The 22773-nt window shown below is 34.0% G+C and overlaps 1 protein-coding gene across 3 annotated transcripts in view; it reads left to right on the top strand.

Moving 5' to 3' along the window:
• Positions 1-10159: 10159 nt before the first annotated feature.
• LOC114334559 (centrosome-associated zinc finger protein CP190) overlaps positions 10160-22773 on the top strand; it is an 88766-nt gene continuing 76152 nt past the window's right edge. For 2 of the 3 annotated variants that reach the window (XM_050655530.1, XM_050655532.1), the window contains exons 1-4: positions 10160-10277; positions 14535-14836; positions 19030-19496; positions 20331-20481. In XM_050655530.1, coding sequence (XP_050511487.1) covers positions 14557-14836; positions 19030-19496; positions 20331-20481 — 898 coding nt within the window. In that variant the 5' untranslated portion in view covers positions 10160-10277; positions 14535-14556. Of the gene's footprint in view, positions 10278-11062; positions 11291-14534; positions 14837-19029; positions 19497-20330; positions 20482-22773 lie in introns of those variants that run through there. The other variant, XM_050655531.1, reaches the window with a different exon arrangement.

The raw sequence follows: 22773 nt of genomic DNA on the forward strand, positions 1-22773 counted from the left end.
GACGTCAGCGTCTAGGGTTCGTTAATCGATTGTGTCTCGTTAGGTTTGTCATAATAGGCATAGGTCCTTATACTTAAATGTTGATTGTAGGACAAAAAATCGAAGATATCAAAATCGTATACAATATAATTCTCTTTTAGAGGAGAAGAAGTTTAAAATGGCCTTCTTAAAACTAAATAACCATTTCCTGCAAGATCTTACGCTCGCGCCTTTACCGCATACGACCCAAAAGTCGTTTAAGAGTTTAGCCAAAAATGAAGAAGATCCAGTGGCGGCCGGTCAGGGTCGGCAGTGCCGACCCACACATTTATAGATATAGATTTTTTTAATATTTGTATCTGTGAAATAAAAAAAAATCTATCAGATAATAAAGACTAAATTTTATTCGTTTTTAAAAGGATTTTATCAATCCCAGCGTTAAGTGATCTCTGCGCATAACAGACTTCTCAAAAAATGAATGATCCGAGTCATTCATCTGACTTTTCGGCTAGCCGTCCCCAACTCCGTAGCTTGACGATTTACACGTAAAACTCAACGAAATAACAAGTCGATGAGCAAGCGAACATTACATTCTCTCCGTGGGCAATAGCAGATACGGCATGGCAGGTTAAGCGGCAGGTACGGCATATTTCGGTCTGCCGGTTGGTGTTTCATTTGGAAGCATGCATCCGCAGAAATTGTCAAAAATAATCACGCCCTTTTAGGTCGCGTCGTTTAATTGATATTGTAATTTTTTTAAGTTGTCAGGAATTATCATTTAGTGGACATGATGGATCGAAGCATTTGTTAAAAATCAAAGTAATTATAGAGAATTAATAAAATTGTTTTAGAAATATGTACCTATTTACTTTCTGATTCGAAGTGTATTCGTAATACAGAATGAACCAATACATATAATCAAATAGTTACATTTTGAATAACGTTGTTGAATATGAGATTTAGAAAACCATTTGCTTTTCACTGGAAGTAGATGAAACTTCTGATTATCATGTCGTTCAAAATAATTATCAATTATTGTTGTTCGATACGCGTTACGTGGTAATATTTATGAGAGGTTTTTAGCTTTTAGAGATGTGAGTAAAAGCAATAAGGCAGAATATATTATTGGTATTTTAAAGAACAGATTTAAATTTTTTTATATCAAAAATAAATTGATAGGGCAAACTGGGGCAATCTTATGACGGCGTTGCTGTGATGAGTGGTGAATTAAATGGTCTCCAGACAAAAGTTAAAACTATTGCATCACAAGCTTTATTTACTCACTATTATGCGCATATAATGAATTTAGTTTTACATGATACGTGTAAAAAAATAAAGAATATCGTTTTTACTTGCCAGTTTAGCTCACCTAAACGGATTACTGCTTTAGAACAAATTTGTTTCGAAAAAAAAGCGAACAGTTTGTCAGACGCGATGAAATTTTAAATCTCGGTTAGTTTTATCTAAGCAGATTATCTCTGGTAGTTTTAGGATCTGTAGCAGATTTTCGTGAACAGCTTTTGGGGTTTTTGATTTTATTATCGAAGGCGATGATTTTGAAAGTGGCGATACCTCGATCCGTGAAGTAATCGGTTTGAGAACTTTATTAAATAATAATTACTCTTTTAATATTCTTTTAAATATTTTTAAGACAGAGTTTGCCCAAGATATTCCTTGTTGTTCAAAATCAGTCAACTGACATTATTTATTCCAAAAATAGAATACGAAAGCTGGTGCAAAATCTGAGATTTTCGTAATGATAGTAGTTTCCAATATATACGCAGTGACGTTTTGGATTCGCTTGATATTTCTGAACCATCCCAAAAAAGACAACGACATCACGACATGATACATATCTCGAAAAACGAGTAAGTATATCTTGAAATTTTGGATACCTACTATTATATGCAAATAGATACTTACTCGTTTTTCGAATTTTGAAGATTTGCAAATTTTTGACCTCTTTGACGATTCAACATTTAAAAGTTACCTTCGCCAAAGAATTTCCCAGATATTTATTATTACAAGTTAGGTACTTAAAAATTATGCCGATCCAAATATTTTCAGAAAGTGGGATAAGTTACAACATATGTATGTATAATTCTATGTAGTAAGTACTGCAATTCATTACAACAAACTGTTCACCAATTTTCTTATTACCACCAATTTCTGCCTCAAATAAACGGGATTTACCTTATCTCAAAAGAATCAACACGTATTGTCGAAACATCATGAAACAAGAGAGAATGTCAAGTACATCAAATAAAAAAAAAAAGCAAAAAACAACAAAATCTCCTATGATGATTTAAGCCTTTTAGTTTGATGGTATACCTATATGAGGAGACAAAAAACCTTGCCAACCCTGTCTCCAAGGCCACGAGCCGCCACTGAGAAGATCAAAGTTGTATAAAATATAATCGTCTCCATTTTTGTTTATGTAGTTAATTAATAACGAACGAGATGCAATTCAATGATTATTATACTTCCCCCTTCCGTTATTTTCCCTCTTAACTCGGAAAATATTGACCGCGCAAAAAAAATTGTAAAAAGAAATTGCAGGAAATCGCATCAGTTTTGAGAGAATTTAAAACTATAGGAAAAGTTAAGAATAGTGGAGATATTGAAAAAAAGCTCCGTCGTGGTTTTGGCGGCTAATGCAACGGCGGAATTTAGTCGCGATTTTAAATTTACACTATACTATTTGTCCCCTCTAAAGGTTAGAATAATATAATTTCGGACAGCTTGCCATGCAGTTAGACCTTTTCGTCTAACCCAGCGATACTCAACCTGCGGCCCGCGGGCCGCATGCGGCCCTATAGCGTTTTTTATGCGGCCCAAAGGCTAACTAAAGGGCCCTGTGATCAAACTATTTGTCAAATTTCACGTGTTTTTTCAAATTATTTGATAGTGTGCCGATGTGTCTGGGAGTGAGGCAGACAATTTAATGACTTTAATTTTAAATTATATTGAAATTTTTAAGAACTCTGATTAAAAAGCAAGGTTTTATTAACTTTTAATAATAATAAATTATTAAAGTTAATGAACAAATACTCATTTTAAAAATAATCAATACTTATGTACTACATTGCAACGACCCATTTAGTAATCAGGTCCGGATTAACAAAAAAAAATTAAAATAATTGTGACCTTGAAACAACACCATATAAAATTATTAAGTATATTAAAATTTTCAAAATTCGTCTGCACATTTGAAAAGAGCACAAAAACTAGGTTTAATTGCTCGCTTCAATTTTTTGCGCAGACAAATTAATGACATTAATTTTGAAATTATATCGAAATTTTTGTTTTGAAAGTTCGAGTTCTTAAAAATTTCGACTGAATTTCAAAATTAAAGTCATTAAATTGTCTGCGCAAAAATGGAAGCTCCATTAAAGCTCTTTTCAAATGTGCAAACGGGTTTTGAAAATTTCAATATACAGGATGTTGTTTCAAGGACCTAGATTTTTCTTGTAATTAGTAGTTGGGTGGTTTAGTTCTAAATGTGACATATGTGTACCCAATTTCAAAAAAATATACAAGGTGGTTCTAAAGTTATGGGTCCAGAAAGAAATGAGCAAAATCGATAAAACACCCTGTAACTCGGTTACAGTCGGTGGAGCAATAAATTTAGTCTTTCTAGAACCGCCTCATTCACCTATTCACCATTCAAGTATTTCCGTTTCGCAATTAAACACCCTGTATACTACTTCATCTTGATTGCGGCCCGCAAGCTGTGGTAATACCTACTATGTGGCCCAGGAAGGAAAAAGGTTGAGTATCGCTGGTCTAACCCGACATTTACAATCAATTATGTGGCTAATCTCACATAAACACAATACCTATTTAACTTACACATGCCGCACATGCCACAAGAAAACAGTTTCAGAACCTTACTTAATCCCTACAAATATCTGGGGTACAAGGTCAAAATAAGCAGAGACAATCAAACACGTGAAATACAGAGGCGAATAATAGGCCTGACATGGGCAACATTTGGCAAACTAAGCCACATTCTAAAAAGTTTAATTCCCATGTGTCTCAAAGTCTCAAGCGAAAGGTTTGTGACCAATGTGTGTTCTGACCGTACAAACTTATGGAACAGAGACTTTCACACTGACGCAAAAATCCACAAATATATAAACTTAAGAGTTACACAACGAGATATTGAAATGCAATACTGGAAGTTAATCTTCGAGTCCACATAACAAACCTACAAAATCAGGCAAAAATCAGGAGGTCACCGAAAGAATCACGACGCTTGAGTAGAACTGGGCAGAGTGGGCAGAGCACCTAGAACACAAGATGGGCGGTGGACAAGACGAATCATGGAATGGAGGCCCAGAAACTATAAAAGAAACCGAGGACTACCACCGACTAAATAGACCGACGACATAAAAAGAGTAGTGGTAAATTGCGGCTATAAGCACCACAGTTCGTAGAGAACACTGGAAAGAACTGAGGGAGGCCTATATGTCCAGCAATGGACGTGATTGGTTGATTAATGTATTCGAATTATAACCATTATAATGCCCAGATTTTAAAGAACAACTTTCATTCTATATATTTCTGGCTTTTTCGTAATTTCTAACACGACTTTCTCTAGAATGATATGCCAATCCTAATTTTAGTTCCACCCTAGATATATGAAGTTTTGGACTGTTTCAGCCAGAAGAAAAGTATCGTCTGTGTATCGAAAATTATTCATAAATGTGCCGTTTACCGAGAAGTCCGTCTTAATATCGGTAAGTTTACTGTGGTGTATTTTGTCAAAAGCTTTTTCGTAATCTAGAAAGCAGACAAATATACCATTATTTACGTCCCTAACTCTTTGAACTAACACTTAGATACCGAATAGAAATGAAATAGACTACTTCCTCTGCCAAAATAAACAAATCTTCGAAGACGTAACTGCACTTAATAAATTCTCAACTGGCAGCGACCACCTCATACTACGAGCCAAAATAGAAATAAGCAAACTAGAGACGCAGAAACCTAGAAGAAAACCAACGGCTATTGACCATAGCAGAATAAGACAAAACGCAGAAGAATATAGACAAACTTTAAGGGAAAACTATAAACAAGTAGCAAAGGAAGAGTCAGAAATTAATAAGATTAATGAAGGAATGAAAGAAAAACTCTTGGAAGCGGGAATGAAAACTGCCAAAAAACTAACAACAAAAGAAAATAGATTAAGTAGCGGGACAGTTAAATTAATGGAAAGTAGACGAAAATTAATAAGCGAAAACAAAAGAAACGCAGTAGAATACGTAGAACTGAACAAACTTATTAGGAGAAAAACCAGAGAGGATCTAAGAAAACACACTGAAAATTAAATCGAGAAAGTAATTGAGAGAAATAAGGGCCTAAAATGCTTACGACCAAATTTAGGGAAACCACTACTCATTTCAATAAAGGATGAAACAGGACGGGAAGAGAGGAGAAAAGATAAGATATCAGAAGAAGTAGAAAGGTTTTATAAAGAACTATACACCTCAAAGAAAGACGCAAACTTCAACACTCAGGAATATATCAAGAAAACAATCACGAATGTAAACTCAGAAACATTACCAAAAATAGAAAATTATGAAATAGAAGCAGCACTATCACAATTAAAGAACAACAAAGCACCAGGACCAGATGGAATCCTTGCTGAAATGTTGAAAGAAGGGAAAGAAGAAATCTTACAAACATTAAGAAATCTGTTTAATCAGTTTCTACATAAAGGAGAAATACCCGACGAATGGAACGAAAGTCTTACAATCCTGCTATTTAAGAAAGGCGACAGAAAGGACATAAAAAATTATAAAAATTATAATCATAAAAACCCATCTCACTGCTGTCGCAAACGTATAAACTATTCATGAGGATTATCAACACCAGGCTAACACACAAATTGGACTCATATCAACCAGTAGAGCAGGCAGGATTCCGAAAGGGATATAGCACCACTGACCATCTTCTAACAATTAGGACACTAATAGAAAAAGCTAACGAATACCATATAGATCTGCACTTAGCGTTCGTTGACTACGAAAAAACATTTGACAGCGTGGAAATGTGGGCAATAGAAAAAGCTATAAACAACTGTAGAATAGATTCCAGATACAGAATGCTAATAAATAATATATATAAGAAAGCAACAATGACAGTACAGTTGGAAGAAACCACAAAACCCATACCAATTAACAGAGGAGTGCGACAGGGAGATGTTATTTCTCCTAAACTATTTACATTAGCACTGGAAGATGTTTTCAAAACAATGGAATGGACAAACATGGGAATAAACATAAATGGAAAGAAACTAAACCACCTAAGATATGCAGACGATGTAGTAGTCATAGCATCAAGTTTTGAAGAACTACAAACCATGCTAACCGAACTAGCAAATGAATCCGAACAAATAGGTCTAAAAATGAATTTTGCCAAAACAAAAACAATGACAAACACACAAGACAATAGAAACGTAATACTAAACGACACCACAATAGAAGCGGTTAATGATTATATATATTTGGGACAGATGATAAAAATAAATAAGGAAAACCAAACAGCGGAGGTAAAAAGAAGGGTCAGATTGGCCTGGGCAGGATTTGGAAAGTTAAAATGGGTACTAAAGAATAAAAAAAATACAACAATACTTAAAAACAAGAGTGTTTGACCAGTGCATACTCCCAATTCTCACATACGCATGCCAAACATGGACCTTGACCAAGGCAAACATGGATTAAATAATGAAGACACAAAGAGCCATGGAGAGAGCAATGTTAGGAGTAAAATTGACAGACAAAAAGCAAAACAACTGGGTCAGAAACAGAACAAAAGTCAAAGACGCAGGCCAACATATAGCCAGGCTAAAATGGAGCTTCGCAGGTCATAACGCTAGACAAACGGACAACAGGTGGAATAGCACGATACAACAATGGAGACCATGGACAGGAAAGAGAGCAAGAGGACGACCCCAGATGAGATGGGGAGACGACATTAAAAAGATAGGAGGAACGCACTGGAAACAGAAAGCACTAAACAGAAGCGAATGGAGGAAACTGGGGGAAGGCTATGTTCAAAATTGGACGAATTAAAGGGCAAAAGAAGAAGTCCTTCCCTAGTTCCAAGTCAATTTGTAAATCCAAACTGAAATTCGTCCAGCTGCTCTTCGAGAATGTGATATCGTATATAATGTGTAGAAATATCTTCAACAAATGGCTCATCAAATTTATGATGCTTATGGTTTTGTATGGAACGGAGGCCTGGACACTCAACATAACACTGATGATCAAGTTAGAAGTCTTTAAACTCTGGCTTTATAGAAGAATCTTGAAAATACCTTGGACAATCCACACCACCAACGAAAATGTTCTGAGGAGAATAGGTACAGATAGGGAACTACTAAAAATCATGTAAGTCAGAAAAGTTAGCTACCTGGGACACATAATGAGAAACGAAAAGTACCGCCCTGCGCAACTGATCATATCCACATCCAGGGTAGGATTGAAGGAAAACGGGGTCCCGGTAGGCGCCAGATTTCACGGCTTAGAAATATCTGAGACTGGACTGGCCTTGATTCAACATCTTTGTGTAGAGCCACTTTGGACAGAGACAGATTTGCCAATGTAGTCGCTAACTTCCACTAAAGGAGAAAGCACCACAAGAAGAAGATGTTTCTGGGGTCTTCCATTTCTACATTTTTACTATTTTTGGTATTTTTTGGGAAATCATTTCTTTGGTAGTGGTATGAATATAGAGAAAAGTAGAAAGCAAACTATCCAACCAGTAAATGGTGTTTGTTAAACAGGTTTTGTATAGGTTCGATCAAGTCAGCTTCAATCAGTTTGAGGATTTCTTCATGTATTTTATATATTATATGTATCAGGGCCCGGAGCTGTATTTGTATTATTTTTTATTCTTTGGGTGGCTCTAGCTCTTTTGCTTTTAAGATAGGAAAGCTCTCCTCCACTAATTAAGGCCCAAACCAGACGGGCCACTCTGCAGCGCTACTCTGTGGATCCACAAAGCAGCTTCCGATGATTTACCGTGGGTTCTTATGTAGAGTGGCCGTCGAACCCCAGACGAGCGAGTGTATCCGGCCACAGTCACCGAGCTTCACTGCTAGTGGCGTCCACTAGTGGCAAACGCCATTCAGACGGACCACTTTTGTAGCTGCCACAAATTTAATATTGACGAGAGTTTATAGGGTGAGCACCTAAAATGAACTTCGATTCGGAATGGTTTTTAATCGAAGTGCAAAATAGACTCGCTATATATGGGATACAAGAAACCGAGGGCAGATTTATAGGGCATTAAAAGGAAAAGCGTGGGACGTCATCTTTGAATTATTTGTTTCTGATTTTAAAGAAGGTAGCCTTATCGAAAAGAATAATAAATCCCGTAAGCTGTAAGTAATGTTTTCTCTATTTATATTTGCATTTTATTATACATTGGATGCATTTGAACTGAACAAAACAAATATGTACTCACAATCTTGTTTGTTTATTTATGTTAAATAGTGGGGTCCCATCCTAGGCCAAGAAAGGTTTTATTGTTTGTTGTTGAAAACGAAACGATAAGATAATATCAGTTAAAAGGGGGTTGCAAAACATGTTTAGATATATTCAATGGCATCTCCTTTAAGGGCCTCTTTAACTCAGTGTCAGGTTGTATCAAACTATGTTACGCCTGTAGGATACCAGATGTACTGGTTGATTTTTTATGGGCTTCTTTCTGTGCTATAGCTGTTTTTGTCTGGTTTTTCTTAATTCCATTTATGTAGTTTATTGGTATTTTTTGAAAAGCGTTGAAATTTTATAAAATATTTAAAACTATGGACATTACAAACACTAATTTTGACGAACACACTTTTTTTAAAAAAAATATTAGCCGGCAAGTTTTTAATTATTTGAACACACTTATACTCCATCTAATTTACTTACCGTTGCACGTCATCCGCGTCATAGCCCGTGACGGCACATGATACCAACACAGGTGTGTTCTTTTTTAGAATCACTTTGCCGAGTACACTGGCATTACAGCCACTAGACATATTTTATTATATACGCGTAGAAATAATATTTAAAGATGTCTATTAATGTTAACTTAAAGAAATACACAATAATATGTTTCATTTAATTTGTATAAATGGATTATAAAGCGCTTTTATGAAGCACATTTGTTCGGAATACACTGTAACTATAATCGAACGAAGGTGATAACTTGGCATAAATTGGTAACATTTATTTGACAGTTGCGGGGATGACACTTCACATTTGTTTATATTCTTTACTATAAGTATTTGTTTCATTATATTTACTGTTTTTATTACGTACTTTGTAAGATTATAACTTAATTCCTGTTTTCTATTTCTAAAGTTTTTATTTATTTACATTGAATAATAATTTGTTTTGCTGTATAATCCACTTCTGCAAAAATTGTGTGATGTATGATTTAAAATGAATTCAAGAATTTTTTGTAATTGGGCAACAATGTCAACTTAGATCTCTAACGTAGATAATGACGTGCAACGGTAAATAAATTAGACGAACTGTACTTTTTTTATCACCCATTACATTAAATGCCGCACCCTTCCAAACGATCCACTTCGCAGCGTAGTCGCCGGCGTTAGAAAATCGCCTGTTTCAGCCACTCTGTGGATCCACAGAGTAGAGAGTAGCACTGCAGAGTGGCCCGTCTGCTTTGAGCCTTAAACTCTTCTTGGGATTATCTCTGTTTCCTATTATAGCTAGTTCTAGTATCGATAAATGAAAAATGCTGGAATATCCACCAACCCGAATCAAATGATCGATTTTGTTACGTTTCTAGATTAAAAAAAAAATTAAAAATATGATCATATCATTGTAAAAAAATCAATTAATTAAATTTTTATAAAAATAAAATTAGCGCCATCTCGGGGTTCTGAACTCTACCATACATTGATTGTGCTAAAACTTAGGAGGGGTGCTTCTACATCGTCCAACTTCGGTTATCAGCATGGCTGACTCGGATTTAGAAAGAATTTAATGGCGGCGTACATTGATTTTTTTACCTAATAATATAATTTTGCAAAAAAGGTTACAAAAATTGATGAAAGACAGAAAGACTGTGTGGTATTGTTACGATATTTACATATTTGTAGCAAATATCTTTAAAAACTAGTGCAGATATTAAAAAAATTGAATTTGGCGGGGTTTAAAGCGCCACCTGGACTCAGTTATCAACAATAGTTTCTTTGGATTATCTTAACATGGAAGTTGTAATGTTTGGAAGCTTGTGATAAGATGGAGCTAATATTTTCATAATAGAAAAAGGTCAGTTATTTTGAAACCTCAAATTGTTACTAAGTTTGTTGTTTATCAATATTTCGGTAAACAATTGTTTAACCACATAAACAGTGAACTGCAATTGTTTTCAGCTTGATCACCTATAGCTAGGGACGCCGAAAATCGTATGGCATTTTTAGCAAGTTCACATATTTTGAACATAAAAATGTTGTTATTAACATAATTTAAATCTTTCCTAAATGAGATGATTTTATGTAAAACTGAAACCTAGTAATCATGGTTGAACAAGGAAATAAACAAGTGAGGGTGAACAATTGGGGGACGTTTTTCCTTCAGCATCTTCAAGTATTTTTTGCTAAAACCGATTATTGTGATTTAAGGCTACAATTTAAGGGCAATATACAGTGCTTGGTTGACAATTCCTCCAGACTTTCCTATTCAGTGTTTTAGTTTCTCAGTCCCGTAAGTTATTTTAGATCTTCTACAGCATCTATCTATTTTTTTCTAGGCCTCCCCTTTTGTCTTTTTCCCATTGGGTCTCATCTCAGCATTTGTTTGGTCGTTCTCAGTCATCTTATTCTTTGAGCTTTAATTTGAGCTATTATTGATAGGCTATCATAAAGCTCCATTAACTCTTTATTGGTTCTTCTAACCCATATGTCTATATATTCTGCGTAAAATTTTTTGTTCCCATTATTCTAGCTTTAGTATTTCTGCTTTATTTAGCATCCATAGTTCGCACCAGTAAATCACAGCTGCTCTTATGAGAGTTCTGTAGAGCCTTTTGCTTTTCTTGATAGTATATGTATCTTCAATTTTAACATTTTCATCATTGCTCCCGTGCTTCGGCTACCTTTAATAATTCTGTAGTTGATTTCTCTGCTTTCTTTGACTTTATTTTTTTTTGTTCACTCCTAGATAAATTAATTTTTCTTTGTTCTCAAATTTGTAGATTTTTTGTTCAACACTGTTCCCTCTCTATAAATTTTACCATTTGTTAGTACATTTTCCAACACTATTAAAGAGGGTAGTCAACAGAGGTGAGTTAAGTAACTATGTTGCTGTGCCTTTTTAGTTCATATTAATTAAAACTCAGTTAATGTTCAAATAACATTATAATATTTACATTGAAACAATCAGCGATTCAACCTATTCAACCACAACTTGTTTACAATAATATCACAGACCTATACCAATGCATTTCGACACCTTAAGTATCTAACAACAAAATACTGAAATCCCGTACACTGCATTTGGTCATCTTTTATTCCCGACATAATATTAATAAAATCACGTTCCAAATTCAGGGTCAAATATCAGTGTCTTTGGATCGGGTTAATACCATACTATATTTTTATAAAGTTATTTAAAACTTAAAACATATTTTATACAGAGTGTTATCATATTATACTGCCCTACAAAGAAAGAACCCCATATCTCCAAAATTTTAAAAATTAAGATATTTGCACCATATGAATAATTATGATTTATATAACATATTCACATAGAGAAAACCCCGTATTTTACATTTCTAAATATTTTATAAAAGAAAATAGTTTCCCCGTAAACGTCAAAAATGACTATTATCCTTAGTATAAACCTGGCATTTAATGCTTCGTAGTAAAAACCTGGTATATGCTCAGCAGATACGAGGTTTTAACGTAGGATAAAACAATATGCGAGGTTTTTTCTAAGGAACAGAGCAACCCCACTAATAGTGCCATAAGTACAAGGTTTTAACCAAGCATATTACCGTGTAAATTGACATTTTATTAGGTATTTTGTTTCGACTAACTGAGACGTGTGGTTTTAAATTGGTATGGTAATTTAAAACACCAGAAATCGTCTCTCTTCCTGATAAATGTGGTAAGCATGCATCTAAGTTTAAAATTTCTGAAAAAGCTACAGAAGAACACAGAGTTATTTAACCCAGTATTTCACTTATCGCCGTTGTACAGCACGCTGTACGTTGTAAGCATTGATGCAATGTACATAAACTTTCTAGAAACTCATCGTGATATGAAATGTTCATACGAAGTTTATAGAAAGGAAATTAAAAGTAAACACATCTCTTTCCAAAATTCGGGCACGAGGAATGTGAGCTTTGTGAAGGATTTCAATTACATGACAATTCACATAAAATTGATACAACTTTAGACAAAAATTGTGAAGTATGCCAGAAATTGGAAATACGCATTAAGGTGATACAGTAGCGATCAACAGGTAGCAAAAACGCTTTCCAAGATTGCGGCTGTAATTTTGAATCTTTTTTCGAGATATTTGGCCCACATATTCGTAATATAATAAAGAATGGTGGTACAGAGCCCAATTTGCAAAATATATTAACATGGGGAAATTACTCTGTAATTAAATACAATATTAAAAAACGAGCCTGTACCGCCATTAAGAAGAACAAAAAAATACACTTTCTTCAAATAAACTTTTTTATCTGATGCCTAGATTTTGTGTCATTTTGGAACTACTAAATTTTTTTATTTCGTTAGTAGTTCCAAAATGACACAAAATCTAGGCATCGGATAAAAAAGTTTATTTGAAGAAAGTGTATTTTTTTGTTCTTCTTAATGACGCTACAAGCTTGTTTTTTTAATATTGTATTTAATTACAGAGTAATTTCCACATATTCATATATTTTTTAAATTGGGCTCTGTACCGCCATTCTTTATTATATTACGAATACGTGTACCAAATATCTCGAAAAAATATTCAAAATTACAGCCGCAATCTTGGAACGCGTTTTCGCTACCTGTTGATCGCTACGGTTTCCTCTTAAAAGAGCAAACCAGTCTAGAGAGTTATATAGACAATATTGTGAAGCAGTTCCTGAACTAAGTATGGTAAGAGTTTTAGCAAATCTCAAAAAAGTAATAATGCTTCCTCACATTTATATGTTCAAAAGGTTTCATTTGCCCAAAGAAAGGTGGTATATAATGAAAGTTTTGTACCACTGGAAACATTGGGAAAAAATAAGCCTTTTGCAGCATTATGAAATGAAGCAATGAAGAGATTATTAGTACTTTCTATTCATTCCTGTTGCACTATTGAGATGCAGAGCTTTTCATATTCTGGGTAGATAACTGTTCCTCACAAAACAAAAATTGGGCAATATATAAATCGGGCCATACATTTATATCCGCCGATAGTTTCCACCACCAAGTGTAACTATCGTTAAAGAAAAAGAAAAAAGTTTATGATTATCATGATTTTGTCGAGGCCGTTTAAACGTGTAATTTAAATTGTGTGGTGGTGAAAGAAATGAGAGTTTCCGATTTTTTTTATCTGGAAAGACTTATCATCACAGCCAAAATTAAAAAAAAACAGACACGTGTTTCCTATCACAATGTGAAGAGAGAGAGAGAGCAACTTTACATGTTGAGATTGATGTTAGCAAGAAGTTGATGAAGATTGACTTTTTGCAAAACAGGGTGTTAAAATCTGGAATAAAGGACCCCACACCTGTGACGAAACCTGGGATTGCAAAGAGTAGAAAAGAATGAATATTAAAAAACTTAGGTCACATTATACCGGCAAACCGCCGTAAATTTTGGGAAGAATTACCAACTTCCGATTAACAATAATTTTCATTTTGTATTTTTAAATAAAGGTTTTTCGTAAATACTTATGTTTTATTCAACAAATAATGTTCATTATAAATAATATTAAAATATTTAAATACCTCTCGAGGCAGTTATATAAATTTTATAATAATTACATAGTTAAAACAAAGCTTAAAAAAATTGGATAATATGTGGTTTTAGCTAAGTAAACTTGACATACTTCTTTGCATTCTTAACCTGTATGTTGCATAGCTAATATCCATATTGCAATTTTTCTTTTTGAAAAAAGTTAACTATGATGCTACAAACTACAAACTCTACCCTAAATGATTTTATGTTATTATTGTACCAAAAGCACAATGGATTAAACAAAAATCTTTAATCACGTTTTTCTTAAAACTTGCTATAGTGGAGATACAGGGTTCTTTCTTAGTAGGGCAGTATACTACAGAGCGTCTCTCTGTCTTACATCTTTCTTTGTTTTAAATACTTCTAATTTGTGGCTGTTTATGGATACTTTACTTTATGTTTTTTCTAATGTCATCTTGATCAGTCTTACTAATTTCGGTGGGCTGTTCAAGTTCGTCATTTCTTGGAAAAGTTTCCCTCTGTTTGAAATCTAGTATGGCATTTTTAGCAAGTTCACATATTTTGGACATAAAAATGATGTTATTAACATAACTTGATCCTTTCCTGAATATCATTTTAGGTGAAACTGGAACTTAGTAAAGATGGTTGAGCAAGGAAATAAACAAGTGAGGGTGGACAATTGGGGGACGTTTTTCCTCCAGCGTCTTCAAGTGTTTTTTGCTAAAACAGATTATTGTGATTTAACACTACAATTTGATGGCAATGTCCAACTAAAAGTACATAGACTAGTTATGAATGCTTGTACTGAATATTTTCAATACTTGGAAGACACATTCCCTGCATCAGAGGAAAATACTATTATGATGCCAGCAGGACTTCAGTCAGATGTTATAGTTCCAATAGTTAATTTCTTATACACAGGTAAATATCTTACAATGTACCTATGTGAGGTTTCCATAACTTTTTGTATAAAAATTATAAATGTAACTAATGATTGTAAATATACAAGAAAATTTTTTAGACTAAAAGTATTTGAACCATAAAAATTTAATTATTACAAATCATAAATAACAGCAATACAGGCCTTAGAGGCCCTTGGCTTCCATAGTCTTGATTACTTTTCTCCACTAATTATGGTCCTTCAGTTATTATTTTCACTCTCTTGTTCCTATGTCTACTATGTCAGTCAGGATGATATCAAACCACTTCCCTCATGCTGTCCCTCTACTTTTCTCTTGCTTGCAGAACTCTTAGAACATTTCTTTTGGCATTTGTAGAACATTTCCTGTTATGTAAAACATAACCCTCTGTGTCCTGATTTTCTGTTCTTTTGTGTCTATTATAAATCTCGATTAGCTCCTGGTTTATTCTTCTGCGCCATTCCCTGTTGGCCACCTTTATCTCACCAAAAACTGTTCTTAACCTGGGAGCAGTCGCGCCGTTAGAAATAATCTTACATTTTATCCTTTTCCGTGATACCTTGATGAAAAATTTTGTAACATAACTTTCCACTCGTAAGTGCCTCGAGGACGATTGTAGTAAAGCGTGGAAATTTTTTTTAATAAAAAAAATTATTTTTTTGTTGTTGAATTTATGGCTTTGGTGAGAACCAATTAGCTTTTAAATTGTTAGAAATAGATATTTTTAACATAACAAGTAAATAAAAACATTATAAAATAGAAATTTGTTTTAAATTCGTATTGTTAGATTTTTTCTATACACGTGACTGCTTACGTGACAGAAGTGAGCGCAACTGCTCCCGGGTTAAGATTTCCCTCTCTGAAATCTCTAACCTTTTTTTTCTTCTTTCTGATTAATTTACCAAGTTTCACAAGCATACAATACTGTTGGTGTCACCATTGTTTCCTAAGTTCGAATTCTGACTACTCTAGACGCTTCTTTTACCTTCAGCAGTGAGTTTAATTCAATAATCAAAATGCTTTGCTTTCAACAACTGTTTATCTATTTATCTTCGCCTCCTCAATTTGTAACTGATACTTTAAGCTACTCTAATTCTGTTATCTTCTCAAATTTATACTTGTGTAAGGTACATTATAGTATAGTATGTATCTGGTTATAACATTTAGCTATGTAATATTTATACTTATATCCTTAGTGTTTCATTGTTCAGTTTCACTGTTCTCATGCAAAAGTGTCGGGATCAACAAAAAGATGTCTACTTGTGCTTTATAGACGATGAAAAGGCTTTTGACAAAGTAAAACATGATCGCCTAATAGGATGCTTGCAAAAAAAGAATCTGGATCCAAACGACATTAATACAATACGTGAACTCTACTGAAATAAAAACGCTTATCTTCTCAAAATTTATACTTGTGTATGGTACATTATAGTATAGTATGTGTATCTGGTTATAACATTTAACATATAATATTTATATTTATATCCTTAGTGTTTCATTGTTCTCATGCAAAAGTGTCGGTATCAACAAAAAGATGTCTACTTGTGCTTTATAGACTATAAAAAGGCTTTTGACAAAGTCAAACATGATCAGCTAATAGGATGCTTGCAAAAAAAGAACCTGGTTCCAAATGACATTAATACAATACATGAACTCTACTGGAATCAAAACGCCTCTGTTAGAACTGAAATGGGTGATACAGAAACCATAAGCATCCAAAGAGTAGTTGGACAAGGTTGTATATAATCACCATTATTATTCAACTTGTACTCAAAAGAAATTTTTGCATGAGCTCTAGATGAAGCACAAGAAGGAATAAAAGTCAATAGAAAAATCGTGAACAACATCAGGTATGCTGATGATACAGTACTGATTGCTGGCAGTGAAGAACAACTACAAATTCTGTTAACCAAAGTAGTACGAGAAGGAGAACTATATGGCCTTAAGGTGAATGTAAAAAAACTAAAATAATGGTAATTTCAAAAAAGCACACACCAGTTATAAACATCCTAGTCAACAACAATCTCGTTGAACAAGTGAAAAAGTTTAAGTACATAGGATGTTGGATACATGAAACCTTAGACCAAGAACAATAGATAAAATGTAGAATAGAACAGGCAAGAAACACCTTAAAGATGCGACAGTTACTCACTGCCCGCAATCTGGATCTGTCCCTACGATACCGCATGATAAAGTGCTATGTATATAGTGTATTATTTTACGGCGTGGCAGCTTGGACCTTAACAGTCAGCTCGTTACGACGTTTAGAGAGCTTTGAGATATGGGTATTTCTTGACAATTTCGTGAACTCACAGAAATTGTCAAGAAACGCAAACATCTGATCTTGGACACATATTTAGACACGACAGGTATAACTCCCTTCAACTTATTATAGAAGGGAAAATGGAAGGAAGACGCGGCGCGGGTAGACGACAAAAAATGACCTGGCTGCGCAACATCAAAGAATGGACAGGATTAGACTTTCAAAGTCTAATAAGAAAAGCCCAAAATAGAGACAGCTTTGCAGAAGTCATCGCCAACCCTCGCTAAGAAGATGGCACCCAAAGAAGAAGAATATCCTTATCCTGAAAATCAATTGTGATTACTCTTTCTTAATCCCAAAAAACTGAAATGTACTAATAAGGTTTATATATTACTCTTTCTTAATCCCAAAAAACTGAAATGTACTAATAAGGTTTATAAATAGGAAATTTTTTATAATAAATGTACTAATAAGGTTTCATTCATGGTAACAATGGAGCTTAAGAAGATATTTTTTTTAATTTTAACTCTGGTTTGAGTTCGTATATTTATCCCTTGACGACATATTGTGTCATTTGAATTTCTTTTTAACCCATTCTATCCCGGGCCTTAATTTGCATGTTAGTCCCACAATCCCAAAGGTTTTTTCATGCTTAGAGTCCCATTGCCTTATATATACGTTGCATATAAATAAACAAATAAATGACCAAAAAATGTTTTAATGAGTTTATTTTAACAAACTTCAACGTTTTCTTTTCAAAAGTACTCATGAAAGAGCAAAACCAACTTATAGACAGCCAAAGTCCGAAAATTGAATTTTTAAGTTTTTTTGGGTTATCACTGAAAATTATTCTCTGAAATCTTCTCTTTCCAACGATATATAACACATTATAGTAGAAAATATCCAAAAATATGGCTACAAAATTATTTGTTTTTCGAACATCCGCACTCAACTTACCGTGTACCGGTCAATGACGTAACCAGGATGATCCAAGGGTTGGGGGGGGGGGGGTAGTTAAAACTACTGGAGGGTCTTTGTGGGGTATGGATTAAGCTCAAAGTACATCCCAATGAGGGGTTATAACCCCCAAAACCTTTCTTTGTTACGCCACTGGTACCGGTAGCTTTCTTTATAGTCTATTAGAGTGTTTCATATTTTTGCAATTTCCCGAATACTAGGTTTTTTAACTTTTGATGTCAAATATCTCTGGATCCTTAGATGATAGAGGGTCCAAATTTACAGTAGTTGAGGATAGATAATATCAAGCCCGCGTAGTTTTATTGAAAAATGTACAAAAACAAGTAAAATAAAAAATAAAACCTAAACATTTTTGAGCTTTTTTGTAAAAGTATTTTCAAAAATTTAAAAATAAATGTTACCTTTACTCTAACTTTACAAAAATCTAAGCGGGACTAAACAATACATCTAGTTTAAAAATAAAACAAAAATTAGGTCTCAAGTGCTTTGGTTACAGAGCTATGTGACATAATGTTAACATTGTCGTTAAATGGGACTTCGAGTGCCCTTAAAAAAATGTAACTAACTTAAAAAAAATAATGTAATGTAACCTTCGACCTATGCATGTAACAGCGTTGCCACCAGTGCTACAATATAGCATAATATCTAAAATATGTGAACAAATATATACGGCAATGGGTTCGCATGCCCTGTCTTAGGTGCCAACATTTTGCGGCTTTGGGAACAATAATTTAACATTTTCGGACAGATTTCTACGGCATTGGGACAGTAATCAGTATAAAATTTTATAAGCAATGCATATTTTCGGCTTTGGTAAATTGAGACCATAACACCTTGTACGTATATATACAGCGACTGGGACTACAGACCCACTTTTTAAAAAACATATATATGCGGCGTTGGGACAGAAAGGGTTAAATATTAGCTAATCACAAAAGGAACTCCATTTATAGGTATGCTGGAATTCCATGTATCTCTTTATGAACGACTCTTCAAGGCTGCTGAGATGATGAACATCACCATTTTAACAAAGCTTTTGGCTGCTCAAAGATCAGAAAAAGCTCTGAAGCCCAAACATGATCCTGTCCCACCAAAAAGGCAACCTCCACCACCAGCTGTAAAGCAAGAGCTTCCTAATACTTTGCCTGGTAGGAAAGTTCCCGTATGGAAAAGAAAAACTGCACCAGCAGCTGCAGCATCATCTCCAGTTGGTTCTTCACAGTCTACTTCACATATGTTTAGTGAAACACCACAGAAATCTACATGTTGGAAAGTTGCAGATACATTTGACAATACTCCCAAACCTACACGATTTGAGTGGCCTGAAGATGATCTTCCCCCTATAAATTTTTTGGATACTAGCTTTGAAGATATATCCTACACTAGTAAACCATTGCTTACCAAGGAGGATGAAGAGAAAGTAAGTACCTAACTAATCATTTATTTGTTTATTATAATACATATATAATGACTGTACACCCTGATGTGGAGAAAAGTCACAAAAGCTTTCTAGATCCTATTTCTTGAGATGATCAGTCACCTTTGCTTATGTCATCTTCTTAATGATTCCTCTCCATTTTTTCCTGTCTCTAGTTTTCTCTGCGATTCTCTGATTCCTGCGTGTTTTTAAGTCTTCTTCAACTTCTTGCAGCCACTTTGATCTTGGTCTTCCTCTTTTCTTTCTTCCTCCTGGATTCCTTTCTATCATAGCATATGTCGCTACTTCATCTCCTGTCCCCCAGATATGACTTGACCATCTACTCACTTTACACTGCTTTATTTTGGTCACAATATCAACTTTCAGTTTTTTTCCTAATTTCTGCATTAGTTCGGCTTCTATATTCATTTTGCTCTGTTCTGATTGGTCCCAGTATGGTTCTCATGATGTTTCTCTCCACTAAGTTTTCTTCATATGTATTTTTTAGCCATCGTCATTGTTTCTTCTATGTATTGTTTCTATATTGGTTTTATTATTGTGTTATAAATTCTCATCTTGGTTTTCATATTCAGTATTTTGCTTTAAAGTAATGTTTTATTTGCAAAATAAGCTTTATTCGCTGCCAATATTTTTTCTTTTACTTCTTGACATTCTTTCACTGGTTTTGCTTATAGTCATTCCTAGCTATTTGAAATGTTCTACATCTTCAATCTCTGAATTCCCTATTTTTTCCTTTTATTAGTGCTTTTCCTGTTTGATTTCTTTCTACATGCGTAATGCTACAAATAATTACACGACTTTAACATACATTTACAGATAAAACCCACGTTTGACGATCTTAGAAACAATGTTGAATTACCAAAGAAAAGTGGTTCGTCAAAAAGTGCTACAAATGAAGATGTCAACTTTAGAGACATCGAGGAGTTTGCAAAGGAGCAAAAAATTAGGAGTGCCATGTTTGAAGATCGTAAGTATTTTATTAACTTTTGATTATGTAACATTTAGAGGATGCAGTTGTATACATTATACATTGCGTGTCAGAGAAAACGGGCCACCCACAAAATTTATGAAATTTTTGATTTTTTTCTTATTTATATCAAATAAAATCTATTGTGTATTGAGTCACTTTTGTAGAACGTAACCCGACATTATCATGAGTAACAAATGGAAAACAAGGAAAAATTAAGAAAATAATAAATGTATTGAAAATTTCGATGTACCAGCAGGTACAGTTACAGCTATAGCAATAATTTAATTATAGGGCCAAGAAGAGGCAAGTGTCACTCGTGTCAATAATGCGTGTTACCACCACGTTTCTGAATACCATTCATTATTCGATTTGGTATAGAACTGATCAAGTTTTGGATGTGCTTTTTGGGGAAGGTCTGGATTTCAAGCAGGCCAGTCCATTTTTATAATACTAACATCTTCAATATACTGTGTTACAATCCTTGCCGTGTATGATCTCGCATTATCTTGCATTACCAGAAAACCATTACCAAAAAACTCATCATATGGCATCACATGATGTTGTAGGATCTCCGGTTTGTATCAGTGTGCTGTTAATGTGCCACTCTCAATCAAGTCGAGAATCGTGTGTGCCTCAAAATAAATCCATGCCCAAAACATTACTGAGCCACGCCAAAGCAACCCGATGTGACCGACCACTCGAAAAATGGCGCGTGTTTTAAAGACCTCAACATCCACTTTCATACTTTAACATGTATGTAACATTATAGAATACAGGGTGTTTCATTAATAATTGTCCATATAGTAACTGGAGAAACCTTAGCACAAAATACGAAGATTTAACCTAAAACATTTAAATAAAATGTGGTTCCTTACTGAGTTACAGGGTTTTTATCTAAAAATTTAAAAACTATTTTTGCTCAGCATTTTAAAATTATACGACGTATCCTTTTCATACTTGACAGAAAGTGCGACTACTATACACCCTACTAAATTATGATAAACAAACGTTTCTAGCTACTACCAGAGGCGTACGACAGGGGATAGTGAATGGTTGACCCTTCTTAAATTCTACGCCACTGGAGGAATTACTATTTTAGTGCCATTTTTAGATTCTCAAATACTTTCTACGTAAATAATATACTCTTCATTGGTAACGATAAAGTCATTAGTTTTCGAGATATTTGAAGTTAAATATGAAGAGAGAATGGTTTGGATGCAGCTCAAAACAACTATTTAGAGCTACTGCCTCAAAAATTAAAATAGCTATGATGATTGCCAACCTCCGTAGCGGAGATGGCACCTGAAGAAGAAGAAATATGAAACGGCACAGTTATTTTGATTAATTTATGATATGATTCATATGATCAAAATTTAAAAATTATTTGTACCCAGTACTTTAAAACTATTTGGCGTATCCTTATCATACTTGGTCGAAAGTGTAGGTACTGTACACCCTACTAAATTAAGATAAATAAACGTTTCTAGCTACTACCAGAGGCGTACGACAGGGGATAGTGGCTGGCTGACCTTTCCAAAATTCTACGCCACTGACGAAATTGTTATTTTAGTGTAATTTTATGATTTTCCAATACTTTTTATGTAAATTATACGCTTCATTGGTAACGATAAAATAAATAGTTTTCGAGATATTTGAAATTAAAAATGAAGCGACACATACACACAAATACATTAATCAAAATAACCGTGTCGTTTCATTTTTAACTTCAAATATCTCGAAAACTAATGATTTTATCATTACGAATGAAGAGTATATTATTTTCATAGAAAGTATTGGAGAATCCAAAAATTTAACTAAAATAGCAATACCGCCATTGGCGCACAATTTGGAAATTGTCAACCATTCACTTTCCCCCGTCGTACGCCTCTGGTAATAGCCAGAAACGTTTGTTTAACATAATTTAGTAGTTTGTACAGTACCTATACTTCCTGCCAATTATGAAAAGGATACATCGAATAGTTTTAAAATGCTGGGCAAAAATAGTTTTTAAATTTTTAGATAAAACACCCTGTAACTCAGTAAGGTACCCCATTTTATCTAAATGTTTTAGGTTAAATCTTCGTATTTTGTGCTCCAAAATCTTAAATCTCTTAAATCTCCAGTTATTATATGGACAATTATTAATGAAACACCCTGTATACCATAAAACGATAAAACTCACACAACAAATTCCAAAATAAACAGTTTTTTTTTTCGAAATTGACATATGATAAATGCCCCTTAAGAAATAATGTTAAAATGTAAATTTTTCTGTATTGGATCTCTCGC

Source organism: Diabrotica virgifera, chromosome 7, assembly GCF_917563875.1.
Source record: "Diabrotica virgifera virgifera chromosome 7, PGI_DIABVI_V3a".
NCBI classification, from domain to species: domain Eukaryota; kingdom Metazoa; phylum Arthropoda; class Insecta; order Coleoptera; family Chrysomelidae; genus Diabrotica; species Diabrotica virgifera.